The sequence below is a fragment of the Orcinus orca genome, chromosome 13 (assembly GCF_937001465.1).
Source record: "Orcinus orca chromosome 13, mOrcOrc1.1, whole genome shotgun sequence".
Taxonomy (NCBI): Eukaryota; Metazoa; Chordata; class Mammalia; order Artiodactyla; family Delphinidae; genus Orcinus; species Orcinus orca.
In genome coordinates this window covers 86,926,741-86,940,711 of record NC_064571.1, presented here as the reverse complement: position 1 = coordinate 86,940,711, position 13,971 = coordinate 86,926,741, and the positions used below count along the sequence as shown (strand labels likewise).

Below are 13,971 nucleotides of genomic sequence, written 5' to 3'. Positions count from 1 at the left end.
CGCAATCTCAACCAATTGGCTCGATTCCCCTCTGCAGATGTGCCTGTAGGCGAGCTTGCTGCCGCTCGTGTCCCCTGCCTGCGTCGTGTGGGGAGGGCCTCACGGGCCCACGACTTCTTTTCTTCCACTGTGAGGTCGCCCATTCACCCTGGCATGGTTTTACCCAGCCTTTCATTTGTTGTCATTGTTGTTTTAGTTTTCTATTTCTAGAGCATAGTAGTGAAAATAAATAGGCAAGTCTAATTCAGATCAAACATTTAATTTAAGTCAGGGACTGCGAATAGAGGAGAATAACATTGTTTTCTCAAAGAGGGGTTTGCTGGGAGCGCTGAGAAACAGGTGACAGCTGTGATTGTTTTCTCACGGCCATTTATTAAAAATTAAGATGTTGAGGCAGGCTTACTTGTGTCCGCAGCTCCCTGCACCGTGAAGCACAGGAAACACCTGCGTGTCGCAGACTGGGGGAAGGCGCCCATGTCCCCTAGGGCTTCCGTCACCTGCTGTCCCCTCTGTGTAGGCCTCAGGGCCCCCCAGCCAGCAGAACTGCCATTGTCTTCTTCCTGGGGACAGACCTGGGAAGGTAGGAAAGAGTGAAGAGAGAAAACTGTGCAAAGCTGAAAGGGGGCACTCTTCAAATAAAACACTACTAGAGAATTATGGGCTTTAGGTCTGAGGTAGATTGACCTCAAGGAGGAAGGGGCTCGAGGGGAAAGCCTGGTGTTTGGGGTCAGGCGTCAGGGCACTAAAATGCAGGCTGTTTCTGACCTCAGCTTCCCTTGTGTGCCTCATCTGTATAACGGAGCTGAATGGAGTTTACCCTAAGGTTCAGGAAGGACGTGTGAAGGAGTTGCCACGTGGAGGCTCAGATCCTCTCCATCTCGCTTCTGAACTGGGACTTAGAACCGCAGGGATTCGAGGGAGCTCTGGGCAGCTTTCCCCAAGCGTGTGTCCTGAGGAACACTTGTCCTCAAGGATGCACTCAGACAATCTGTGTGTTTCAGTGGATTTACTAAACGCAGCATGCCGTGTCCCTCTCTGTACCCTTACCCCTGGGACGCTCTGGGTGCCCAAGAGCACAGAGAAAGCCCCGAGGAACCCACACGAGGGACAGCTGTTGATTTAACCTGCATCTCCCCAGATTCCTCGAGCACCAGAAGTGTGTGCCTACCACGTACTAACGTGGCGTGACCATGACACATGTTCTGGGGGATTTCCCTTGTTTACAGGGCGCCTGGTGGCTTTAGGGTGAGTTCAAAGGTCATGGAGAGCCTGTGCACGGGGCCGGTGGGGCGTGACACAGGTAGGAGAGGGATGCACTGGTCCAAGGGTCTCAGTGACTGGAGCGACCCTCCCAGCCCCGTGCACATTTCAGGTATGATGCTAAGCTCCAGGGCTTTGGAGATGTGACGCCCACCAGGTAGCTCAAATGGTCAAGTTTTGGCTGAGGGTGAAAATGAAACTTAAAGAGATAAAGTAAACTTGAACGTTTGTGTGCAAAAATGTGAAATCTTCAAGTATGACCAACAGTTTCTGTGCAAAAGTACTGGGAGGAGAGAAAGGGTTGTTGACGTTTATGTCAAAATATGTCCTTAAACTAAGATCCTGCACTGAGAGCCAATCCCACCTCCATTTCGTCAGCCTGTGTTTCTGGTGGCCTGGGAGACGCCCCGTGGACCAGAAGCTAACATGTATGACATTTTAAGCTAAAATGAAGCCCATCAAGGCCATTGTGGTCTCCCCTATACTTGCAGCATCCTATAACGTAGAACGTTTATGGTGTTTCACTGCTGACAAAGCAGGGTCAGTGTGACAGCTCGCAGCACTGGAGGGGATCTTCTTGTTCCGAAGGTTGGGGGGACTTGAGGCTCAAAGACGTGGGGTGCTGTGGTTCCCCCCTCAAAATAACACGCCCCAGGGATCAGGAAGGTGTGGAAATGTCTGTTTTCCGAGACCCAGAACTTCTGACTCTTTCCCTTAGTTATGTTTTCTCATCCAGAAATCCAGCACGTGAGGAGATGGACCTTGACTTGCACACCTTAACATCCCCATCAGCTTTGCACAAAGTGGGTGCTTGGTCACTTCCATTCTTCAGTCCTTGTCAAGGGCCAGCCTGTGCCAGGTGCCCTGGGTACCTGGGGGAGATGAAAGCTTCCAGTCTCTGCTCTCCTGATCCCATGTGTAGGCGAGAGAGAGGTCTGGGTTGCTGTCATTGGGATGGAAAGACTTGTAATCGCAGTATAAACAGAGGTATGTGATGACACAGAGAAGGGAACTCACCCGGCAGGCTTCAGGGGGTCACTTGAAGAAAGCGTGATGGATAGAGCCCCATCAGGAAGGGCAGGCAAAGGACGGGGTGTCATGAGGGGTTCCCACAGTGACATAACTGGCAGGGACTAGAAGGGCATCAGGCCAGAAAGATGTGAATGTGCAACTGTGCTTGGATGGTGACGTGCAGAGAGCAGGGCAGCTTGGGTCATCCACCTCCCACATGAGGCCAGAGATGTGCAAGGAGCAGAAAGCTTTGGGCCTAGAAAGTGCATGAATCTTCCAGTGAGACCAGCTTCTCAGCAGGGCATTGTTTGCATAGACAGCCACAGTTTGGACACTGCAGGAAGGTCACGTGGCTGTAATTCACAAGTGTTGACTAGTCCTAGGGTCCGCCCCACCGTTAACGATGGGGGGCCCTGGGCGAGTCCCTTTCCCCGTATTCTCTGGTGCCCTTGTCCAGGGAAGGAAAGTGGGACTCTTTAGTCTCTGAGCTCTCAGACTGCACGGACATTGTCACTTGCCAGTCCCACTGGCACTGCCTTTGTGTAGGCATTAAGAGCTTCCGGTGGCATGAGGATCCTGCCCGTGACCCAGGAAGCCTGCAGAGCTGGGGCTCCCAGCGATGGTAACAAAATGGTAGCAGCTGCAGACGGCACGTCCTCACCCTGCGCTGTCCACAGGTAGAGCGAGGGCATCTCTCTCGGTAACTTGTGGGTAAGGAAGACACGTGTGTTCCCAGGGAACCCTCTGGCCTCCTTGGCTGTGTGACGTCATTGCTCCTGTTCTTGGGGCCGGCGAGCTGGGGCACTGCTCACAGGCTCCGCAGGTGTGGTTTTCATTTTTACGTCTGGATTTAGGGTCCCTCTAAAACTTCCCCTTGTGGGTGAAAGAACAGCTTCTCTGATTGCCGGTGGTCTACCCCGTGCCTTGCGACATGACCGCACTTCCCATAAGACCCTGCCAAGTGGGCAGGATTCTCCATCTCCTAAAAGGGACACTGCAGCTCAGAAAGACGGGGCCAGCTGCTCTAGAACGTTCACTGGGTGTGCCTTGACTCCGGTGCATTTGGTTTTTGCATTAAAACCTGATGCCTGTGCATTAACCATGCAGAAGGAAGTGCTGACTCCTGGTATCAGCTTTGCTGACAAACATAACAAAGAACTGAAGGGCTGCTGGGAGGCATTTGCAGGCCATGTCCTGGGTCACGGGCACTGGGCTTCCTTCTCACGCCCCCAGATCTCAGTACCTTCCTACCCAGGAAGGACACTTGGGTCCCTTTCTCTCTCCTTGTTTTGTGCACTTGATTCTGAATCTCAAAGCCGACCTCCCTGTTCTCTTGCAGGAAGCCTATCCTCATCCTGCTGCAGTCAGGGTCCTGGAACCCTGCCCCATTGATGGCAAGACACCCAAATGGGCATTCTCGGTCTCCCCAGCCCCTTCTTATTCATGAGAAAAGACAAACAAAAGTCTTGGTTTCTCCATTCCATGGAATAATCTTCAGTCCTTTGGAAAATCTAGACAGCTGAACCTACCTAACGAGACTGGGTGAACAGAGTACCCCTCTGTTAGAATTAGCCCTCAGGTACCACCTATTCTGAGCAGTTGCCCATGTACTCCCATTGTCACACCCTCAGACCCTCAAACTCATCATATCCTTGCATCCCCTTCTCTCACGCGCCTTCTTAAATTCACATGCACACAACACACAGATCCCACACAACTGCGCACAAAACACACTCATTCTACTTTCAGGAAGAGTTCACCCCAAGGTTTATCTGTTGCTTCTGCATTTCCGGCCTCCTGGACTTTTGCTGCAGAGTAAATGAATATCTATTGAGTGGATGACACAGAGGACCCCTTTGTGTCCCTGACTCTGATTTCCATATGTTAACCCTGCCCACCACAGCCGGCTCTGTCTGGCCTTCCCTGGGAGCTCTTGGTGATGAAGGTGTGGTTTGGTGAAACGCTCATACTTGCTTCTCTGCGGCTTAGGAGAAGAGAGACCTTGTCCTACACACACGGCGTCTCCTGCAGCTCGTTTAGAAGCCCGAGGGTGAGGAGAGCGCCCTCCCTGCGGAGGAGAGAATGGTGTCTTCTCCCCAGAAAGGCCCAAGGACAGCCAGGGAGCAGAGCACTGAGGTTACCTGGAGCAGGGCTGACCGTGGGGCTGCACCTGGCCTTCAGCAAAGCCGAGGGGTCGGAGCTCAGGGGAGCTTTAGTCCAGGAGACAGCAGATCCTGTGGTTTGTCAAGAGCAGAGGACAAAGAGAGCACAGAGATGAGAGTTGGGTTTTGTTTTCTGGGGGTTTTCTTTTGGTAGAAAGTACGTCTGCATTCTGTTTTCCTCTAAAAATTTTACAAAAGCAACCTTCATACTCTGGACTCCCCTGCTTTGGGTAAAGTCACATTCCTGCAGTCTGGAGCAGCGTCGCTGCCAGCACATTGACCACGGGGCCGGCTGGGTGGCCTCCTCAGGTTTCCAGCCCCTGGTGGCATGGCCGGGGGGCGGAGGGTGATGCAGGAAGCATCCTTGTCATGCCTGCTGTGCCAGGCGGTGGCTCCCGCCTCCCTGAGGACAGCTCTGTGAGGAAGGGCTTGCCCTCCCCGCCTGCGGAGATGCCTGGGATGCCACGTCGTCCAGCTGCTCTTTGGCGGTGACCTGAGGTCCGTGCCGCCCTGGGTCTCCCCTCCTCTGCACGGCTGCCGAGTGTCCGTGTCCATGCGGGTGTCGGCTTGTCGTGTGTGTGAGCGCTCGGCTCCCCAGTTGTTGGCATCTGCCTTTCCCTGCGGTGTTGTTAATCCCTTGCATTCTACCAGCACTCACAGGCACAGGGACTGGAGAGATAAACAGTTCTTGCTTTCAAAGAGCCTGCCTTCTAATGGAGAAGGAATGTAAGCAGACCCTCAGTGATGGAGGCTGAGGGGGTGCCGGGCAGAACACGTGGTGCGTGTGCGGGCACCATGCCGGAGCACTGCGGGCCCTGGGGCACCGACTGTAGAGGCACCCTTTTCTGTCCGCCAGGCTTGTCTCATTCCACACCGTGGAGGACGGGGGCTCAGAGAGGCACAGCTCCGGCTCCAGTCACACATCTGGCAGGCGGGTTCGCTGGCATCCCAACCCAGGGCGGGGATTCCAGGGTCCTTGCTGTTTGAACACTGTTCGTGGGGGTCCCACCACAGTTGTTTGGACCCGCCTGCATGTACTGTTTGTAAACAGTGGATCTTGGTAAGCAGAAGCTACTCAAGCACCTTTGAGCACAGTTTCTGGAGGTTTCTTTCAGCTGTTAGCATCATCAGTAGCCAGCAGGCCTCCAAGGGAGAAAGCAGATGAAATTCAGGCTTGCTGCAGACTTTACATCAGGCAGAGGTGTCTGTGTGGCCCCCTTCTCCTTGGCAGAAAAATTCTGGCACGGCGGAGGTACCTTAGCAGATCAGCAGTGCTGCCTCTGCCTTTGGACCGGGTTTCAAAGACTTGGACGACAGAGTGGAAAACGAAAGGCCTGGAACATTCTGCGGCTCTCAACAGCCCCCCTCCCTCCTCCTGCCCTTTGTGTGGTAGACGCTCCTTTGCTGGGACGTCTTGTCCCTCTGGCCAGCTTTCCGTCTCTGGGACGCCTTCCTGAGCACCCGCGCCCCTGAGGTGGGACCCCACTGGAGCCCCAGCACAGTGCGTCTTAAGGATCTGCACCCGCATCTTTTCCCACAGGGGCCTTGGGGTCTTGATGTCATGGAATGTCCTGGCATCCAAGCATCAGGGACACATAAAGACACAGTCTAGTTTGACTCAGACTTTGCCACTTTAAAATGCATACAATGCTTTGTACTGAAAGAAAAAAAAAAAAACCTCATGAGGTAACAGAAAATAAGTAATAAATGATTGCTTATGAAAGAATTCTTGATTGGGGAGGAAGAAGACACGAGTTTAAAAAAACAAAACCCTCACCTCTTTGGAGTCAGGCACACGTGGGTTTGAGCTCGAGCTCCTACACTTACAGACTCCACCTCTGGGCTCGTTTTTAACCTCCCTGAGCTTTGTTCTCTCCTCCATAAAATGGGAGTGATTAACACCTCCTAAGAGCCTCCCGTTTATTTAGTTGGCTAACACAGGTAGTGATGAACACAGGGTCCTGAGGCATTTGGTTACAGAGAGCTATAACTAATATGATGGTAGGAAGTATCAGTACATCAGTGTCTGCCTTTGTCATGTATATTTTGACTGAGGTTTCTCTGGCGTACTTTTGTGCTCGTTTCAAGACATCTTTTTGCTATTAGATTGAAAACCATAGCTTGTGAGTCACGGTCTGCTTTATATCTGGAAGAAGCCCGGGCTTGTTTTCGGTGTGTGCTTGGTCAGACACTTAGATCCTCATCTCTTTTTATATAGTAAACAAACGGATGCTTCCAGAGCACAGTCATTTTGCAAATTGCATAGCGGCCTGCTAGTGGCATAGGACGGACGCTGCTGGGTAGTCCTCCGCAGACGTGACGCAGTGCTTGTTGATATGTGCCGTCTCTTCAACAGCGTCGTTCAGACTCGGAGATGCCCCCCGGGTGTGTGCTTCACACCAGCTTTCATGGTTGCATTTTGTAAACCTTCTCTCGTCACGTACTTCTCTGCACAGTACTGTGAGAGTTTTCAGCATTTTATCAGTTTATGGCATTCCAGTGTCCTCCAGAGACTCAATGTAGACAAACTTAATGTAAAAAGTAAACTGATGATCTTGTTGCTAAGGTTCTGACTTTCTTTTCACCTATGACTGTAAGGCATCTATCACCCAGAGAGACACACCGCAGGTAACAGTGGTCCCTCTCACTTAGCTGGTCTGTGTGTTGGGAATTGTGTCGGGTGCTTCTACATAGTTTCTTTCTTACCGTGGCAAAAGCCCAGCAAGGTGGGCATCTGTATTCTGTAGTCAAGGGGGCTGTGGCCCAAACTCTTCACATAACCGGTCCGCGGCTCTGCCTGGAAGGGCAGGGATTCCAGGTGTCTCTGTAGCTCTGAAGCCTGCGGTGTTTCTCTTCCTCAGCCTCTGCCCCCAGCCCCACACGGGACATTCGCTTTCCCGTCACCTCCCACCGTGAACAGACCTTGCTGTCGGGGTTCAGCACACCACCAAACCCTGGTGCCGTCTTCCTGAAGAGGTGCAGGCCTGATGGAGGCTCGGCGTGACCCCCTCCCTCGTTCTGGGAAGCTCCTGTGTTGGTTTTGATGAGTTTACCTCTGAAACCTCTGCCATCTTAGGCCTCAGAGGCAGTGCCAGGACTAGGCTCATCCTTACTCGGTTCTCTGGAGCTCTCTTCATCATCACTGCATTGGTGAAACATAGATGATCTGGGGAAAACCTGAGTTCAGGGCCCGCGTGGTCACAGGGAGCTTGGATAGGACAGAGGCATACAGGGCCCTTGGGTCATAGCAACCCAGGCTGCAGTTGACACGTGGAGTCTTGGCGTTCTGTTCAGTGCTCTTGAGAGAGGCTGTAGGAGGTGGGTCTTTTCGAGGACTACCTTGATTTCTATTTTTTAAGGAAACTGCCATCTTTAGAGTCTTTAGTGAATGAAATATTCTGGTTTTGCTAAAGTGGTGAGAATTACCCATTTAGATCAACTGTCATTTATATATTGAGCATACACTCTTGTCCATGTAGTCTTCTAGACTCTTTCTCTTTTTGTTTTTTAACATAAATGTATTTACTTATTTACTTATTTACTTATTTATTTTGGCTGTGTTGGGTCTTCGTTGCTGCACACGGGCTTTCTCTAGTTGCGGCAAGTGGGGATTACTCTTCATTGCGGTGCGTGGGCTTCTCATTGCGGTGGCTTCTCTTTGTTGCACAGCACGGGCTCTAGGCACGTGGGCTCAGTAGTTGTGGCACATGGGCTCAGTAGTTGTGGCTCGCGGGCTCTAGAGCGCAGGCTCAGTAGTTGTGGTGCATGGGCTTAGTTGCTCCGCGGCATGTGGGATCTTCCCAGACCAGGGATGGAACCCATGTCCCCTGCATTGACAGGCGGACTCCTAACCACTGAGCCACCAGGGAAGTTCTCGACCTCTTTCCCTTGCACAATATTTTTTCGACTCCACCATGATGTAGGCTGAACCACCCTAAAATGCAGATCCAGAAAATGAGGCTGGTAGAGAGGCAGACTTGTTCAAAGCACAGAACCACTGGAAGGTGCAGCTGGATCTGATTTTAGGCCCATCTGTTCCTAGGAACCATGCATTCTTATAATGAAATGGATTAGACATTTTGCGGGGGGGAGGAAGAGGCTTAGGAAACAGCTTATGTGCTTTCCTTTTTTTTTTTTTTTTGAATCTTTGAATTTTATTTTATTTATTTTTTTATACAGCAGGTTCTTATTAGTCATCAATTTTATACACATCAGTGTATACATGTCAATCCCAATCGCCCAATGCATCCCATCACCACACCCCCTGCCACTTCCCCCGCTTGGTGTCCATACATTTGTTCTCTACATCTGTGTCTCGATTTCTGCCCTGCAAACAGGTTCATCTGTACCTTTTTTCTAGGTTCCACAAATATGCGTGAATATACGATATTTGTTTTTCTCTTTCTGACGTACTTCACTCTGTATGACAGTCTCTAGGTCCATCCATGTCTCTACAAATGACCCAATTTCGTTCCTTTTTATGGCTGAGTTATATTCCATTGTATATATGCACCACATCTTCTTTATCCATTTGTCTGTCGTTGGGCATTTAGGTTGCTTCCATGACCTGGCTATTGTAAATAGTGCTGCAGTGAACATTGGGGTGCATGTATCTTTTTTTTTTTTTTGCGGTACGCGGGCCTCTCACTGTTGTGGCCCCTCCCGTTGCGGAGCACAGGCTCCGGACTCGCAGGCTCAGCGGCCATGGCTCACGGGCCCAGCCGCTCTGCGGCCCGTGGGATCTTCCCGGACTGGGGCACGAACCCGTGTGCCCTGCATCAGCAGGCGGACTCTCAACCACTGCGTCACCAGGGAAGCCCCTGCATGTGTCTTTTTGAATTATGTTTTTTTCTGGGTATATGCCAGTAGTGGGATTGCTGGGTCCTATGGTAGTTCTATTTTTAGTTTTTTAAGGAGCCTCCATACTGTTCTCCATAGTGGCTGTATCAATTTACATTCCCACCAACAGTTCATGCGCTTTTCTTGATGAATCGCTGTGACACGTAATAGTGTTATTATAATAGTGTAGTGGTGGTGGAATTATGAGCCCCAGTATTACACTGGGCTGTGACCGAAAGGAGGTTTGGAGACGCTGGTGAGATATTGTGCTTTGTTGTCCCTTCACTGAAAGGTCTGGTTTCCCATGCTCTTTGAGTTCTGATGTAAGCGCTTCAATGTTTGTCTCAGTCACAAATGGTAGTGAGCTTGCAACTAGGGAAGGTCATGACCTTTCTTCTACTTGTTGTTTACAAAGGCTTTTTAAGGGAGTATTGGATTTTTACGACTAGCAGACAGTGAAGCAAGAGTAAACTGGCATTGGGAAAGGCCTCCTCACTTTGGTATGAACTTTGCTTTGTGTCCCTCACTGATTTTTCTGACTTACTTCAGATGTCCAGCCAGACTGCCAAGTAGCGGAAGGTGGTAGCAAGTAATTGCCCAGTAAGTAAGGGGTCCCTGAAGGAGGATGGGCAGCCATACCTGGGTTCTGGGTGTGGGGTGCAGGGGCGACTTAGAGGCAGGCGAGGCTGGCTTGGAATCTGGGCTCTGCCCTTGCTGTCTGGGTAAGCTGGCAGTTCCTTCTTTGGTGACTCAGTGTTCACACCCAAGTGATGACATGGTCACACCTTTCCTGCGAGAATATTCTAAGGAGCACGTGAAACAATGGAATATAGGGGACTGAGCATGGCGCCTGACGTCTGATGTGTGTCTGAGGGACGCGGCTTCCCTGCTTCCCTCGATGCCTCTGCTCCTGCCCTGGGCGCACTGACATGGTGGTTGCCGAGGTCGGGCCCAGGGGTCCAGCCCGCATCCCTAGTCCCGGTGCAGAAGAGGTACCACGCAAATATTTGTTGAGTGAATACAACCCCTAATTTGGTCGTTGCTATGGCTACACAGCAAATATACAAAAAAACGCATTGGAACAATGTTCTTGATTTGCCCTTTTTTTTTTTTTTTAATGCCTCACTGCTCCTTCAGCCTTAGGGAAGTAAAGATGTTTACAGATATTTCTCTGTTTTGTTTTTTCTTTTTTTCAGTGCCTGAAACAGTATGTGGAACTCTTGATCAAAGAAGGATTAGAAACTGCAATTAGCTGCCCTGATGCTGCCTGCCCCAAACAGGGCCACCTACAGGAGAACGAGGCACGTTCAGCTGGGAAAACTGGGGTGCACGAGCCTGGGCTCCTCAGCGGATCGGGGGTTATGGGTTCTGTCTAGGCTGACCTGGCATTGTAGTCTAGCCCTCAGATTGTTATACTCCTTTTTCTTTTTTCCCTTAGATTGAGTGTATGGTTGCAGCTGAAATCATGCAAAAATACAAAAAGCTACAATTTGAAAGAGGTAGGTGCGCCAGTGTCGTAGCCCGTGACAGAATCCGGGTAACTTCGGGGAGTGCTTTGGGTGATTGTGATTATAGATCACTTGGCTACAGCAGAAGTGAAAACATGGATGTAAATTAGACTTCTAAAGTTCGGCTGTCGTTTGAATTCTCTGCAGAGCTCACAGCTGGAAGGCCTCTGTTGGGGATCTCGTTAGGACAGGAAAGATTCGTGAACCACAGCTTGCTTCTAGGGGGTTGGGATTTGGGGGGTAGTTTAAAGAGACCCTCGTGGGGCCTAACAGTCTGAGAACTAATTCTTTGACCTCCGGAGAATTTAAGAGATACAAAGGCCTGGAAGCAAGTCCCGAGGTCACGCAGGGTGGAATCGTGGCGCTCGCCATCCTGACCGCACACATGTCCGTCGCCTTCACAGGCTGCGTCATGCACGCTGGGACCAGTGGGTGCTGAGTCCTTAGTTCACCAAGTCTCCCAACAGCCCGACAAAGTTGTCTGTTAACCTGACACCCACAGAGACTCACTGACGTGCCCTGATTTCCATCTCTGGTGGGTAGTGGGGTGGGGTGTGGACCAGGTCCCCCGCAGTGCCCTGCCCAGCCCTGCTGGCTGGAGCCGGGCCGCTGCAGAGTTCAGACACGCTGAGCGTCCGGGATGGGTCTTTCTCTTTGCTGTCTGAAATACTTCAGGATCATAACATGGTATTTTGAAGAGTCTGTGGATTCTGTTTGGCCTCGTTTTCATATATATTCTGGACCTTGGGCTCATCTGAAAAGGAGCAGAATAAGACATGGGTAGAAGACGCTCTGTAGGTAAAACTTTATCGTGAAGATGCTGCATCCGGACTGTAAAATTTTCAGCTCAGTTTGTGAGCACTGAAGTTTGCTCCCCGCTCTTCCTGGACTGGTTCTCGGTCCTTGCCTGGATCAGGCATTTATGAGAGATGAAACCCTGGGTGGCGTGTTTACAGGAAAACACCATCAGGATGGGAATGGAATGCGGAATAGACTAGAGTAAAGTGTCCAGAGACTCTTAGTTTAGCTGAATGTGGAAAGTTTTCTTTTTTTTTTTTTTTAAAGAACTGCTAAAGATAGCTGCATTTCCTCTTGAGGCTCACTTCTCAAGAAACGAAAAAAAAAGGTAATGTGTGGCCAACCTAAAAAAAATCAAACAGGATTTTTGATGGCATTGAAATTTGTTTTCAAGAGTTTATTTATTCAAATGCCATATATTGTTTGGTTTGGGGCAGTTTATAGCTTAAATATAATGCCATGTGATACAAAAGTCAGTATGTGGAGCAATAAAATTAAGTTGGATTTCTGAGACTTTGAGCGTCTTCTGAAAACATTTTCCAGTGGGAATCTTGACAGAAAGTGGCAGTTACTTGGGTTACAAGAAAATGAACTTTCTATGACATTGAATTTAAAAACGCAGCTGGGTAAATATTCCTACATAATAATTTTAACTGTGTTATTTCTTCCGAACTTTAGCTTAGTCAAAGATTTTTTTTTTCCTTTGCATAATAATGAACCCAACTCGACTTAGGTTAAAAAAATATCTCTCAAACCCATCACTTTAAAACATTTTTCTAGCATTACGTTCAAAGCAGCAAAACACACAAAAAGGACTCGGACTTAATAGGACCAGAGACCGGTCTGAATGAAATGTTAAAATGTTAGGGCTAATAAAATACAGCTCTTGATTATAGCTGGTCACTGAGTAAATTCTGAGACAGGATCAGTGAGCAAGTTTCAACGTACTCCCTCCCTTTGAAATTCGTTTTCAAATGAGGATGGTGACTGGATTAAAAGTGACAGTTGCCATGATTTTCTGACAACCGTTAGTTACTAAAAAGTCCTATGGTTAAAGTTTCAAACACTGTCTTCCTGTGAACTTTGCACATCTCATCTTATATCAGAGCCTTGATTTCAGTCTGAGTTTCCCCACTCCTCCAGACAGGTCCTTGGGAAGCAGGAAGCCAGGAGGGAGGCTGTGAGGTGCTTTCTGAGCACCTACTCTCCCAACTGGAAGACCCCCAAGGCTGGGAACAAACAAGCTTCCAGGGAATGTCCATCGCCCTTGCCTGCAGGCCCCACTGGACTACACACGAGCTCCTATTTGGGCACCGAGCACACCACACTGCAGGCATTTGTTTATATATCCAGGGCAGTGAGAATGGACCAGTATGAGTGGGGATGCTGGGCCCTTCACAGTGTGCTTCTCAAAGGACAGCTGTGTTTAAGAAAGAAAAACATCTTTATGTGGCACATAGGTACAATGGAATATTACTCAGCCATAAAAAGAAACAAAATTGAGTTATTTGTAGTGAGGTGGACGGACCTAGAGTCTGTCATACAGAGTGAAGTAAGTCAGAAAGAGAAAAACAAATACCGTATGCTAACTCATATATATGGAATCTAAAAAAAAAAAAAAATGGTTCTGTAGAACTTAGGGACAGGACAGGAATAAAGATGCAGATGCAGAGAATGGACTTGAGGACACAGGGAGGGGGAAGGGTAAGCTGGGACGAAGTGAGAGAGTGGCATGGACATATATACACTACCAAATGTAAAATGGATAGCTAGTGGGAAGCAGCCGCATAGCACAGGGAGATCAGCTCGTGCTTTGTGACCACCTAGAGGGGTGGAATAGGGAGGGTGGGAGGGAGGGGATATAGAGATGTATGTATATGTATAGCTGATTCACTTTGTTATACAGCAGAAACTAACACACCATTGTAAAGCAATTATACTCCAATAAAGATGTTAAAAAAAAAAAAGGAAAGAAAAACATCTTTTAAAAGAGTTGGGCTTTTTGATAAGTAGAGCTGTTAGGGAACTGCTTCATTAATCTATTATGAATATACCTTTGGGAGATGGGAGTTAAGATGAGTTTCTTCTAGTGTGCAAGAAAATACACTACTTGCCTTGTGTGAAAATATATACAAATATGTATATATATATAAAAGATACAATATTTATAATAGTTATATCATATGATATAATGTATCTAATGTATAGTATAACATATATATGTAATACATAGGTAGATAGACAGACATAGATATGTGTGTATATACACATCCTGGAAAGAAAACCTCTGCTGTTGCCCGGTGTGGATTTTCCTGTTGATTGCATCCCATCTTGTACAACCAGCAGGCAGACTCCAGCAGCGGGGTGATGATGTAGAATTCTAATAGACGTCT

The 13,971-nt window shown here is 49.0% G+C and overlaps 1 protein-coding gene across 11 annotated transcripts in view; it reads left to right on the top strand.

The window, feature by feature from the left end:
- Positions 1 to 13,971, top strand: part of RNF144A (ring finger protein 144A) — a 115,298-nt gene that overhangs the window by 78,111 nt on the left and 23,216 nt on the right. For all 11 annotated transcript variants that reach the window (XM_033437507.2, XM_033437506.2, XM_049695835.1 and 8 more), the window contains 2 exons: positions 10,469 to 10,573; positions 10,711 to 10,771. In XM_033437507.2, coding sequence (XP_033293398.1) covers positions 10,469 to 10,573; positions 10,711 to 10,771 — 166 coding nt within the window. The remainder of the gene's footprint in view (positions 1 to 10,468; positions 10,574 to 10,710; positions 10,772 to 13,971) is intronic.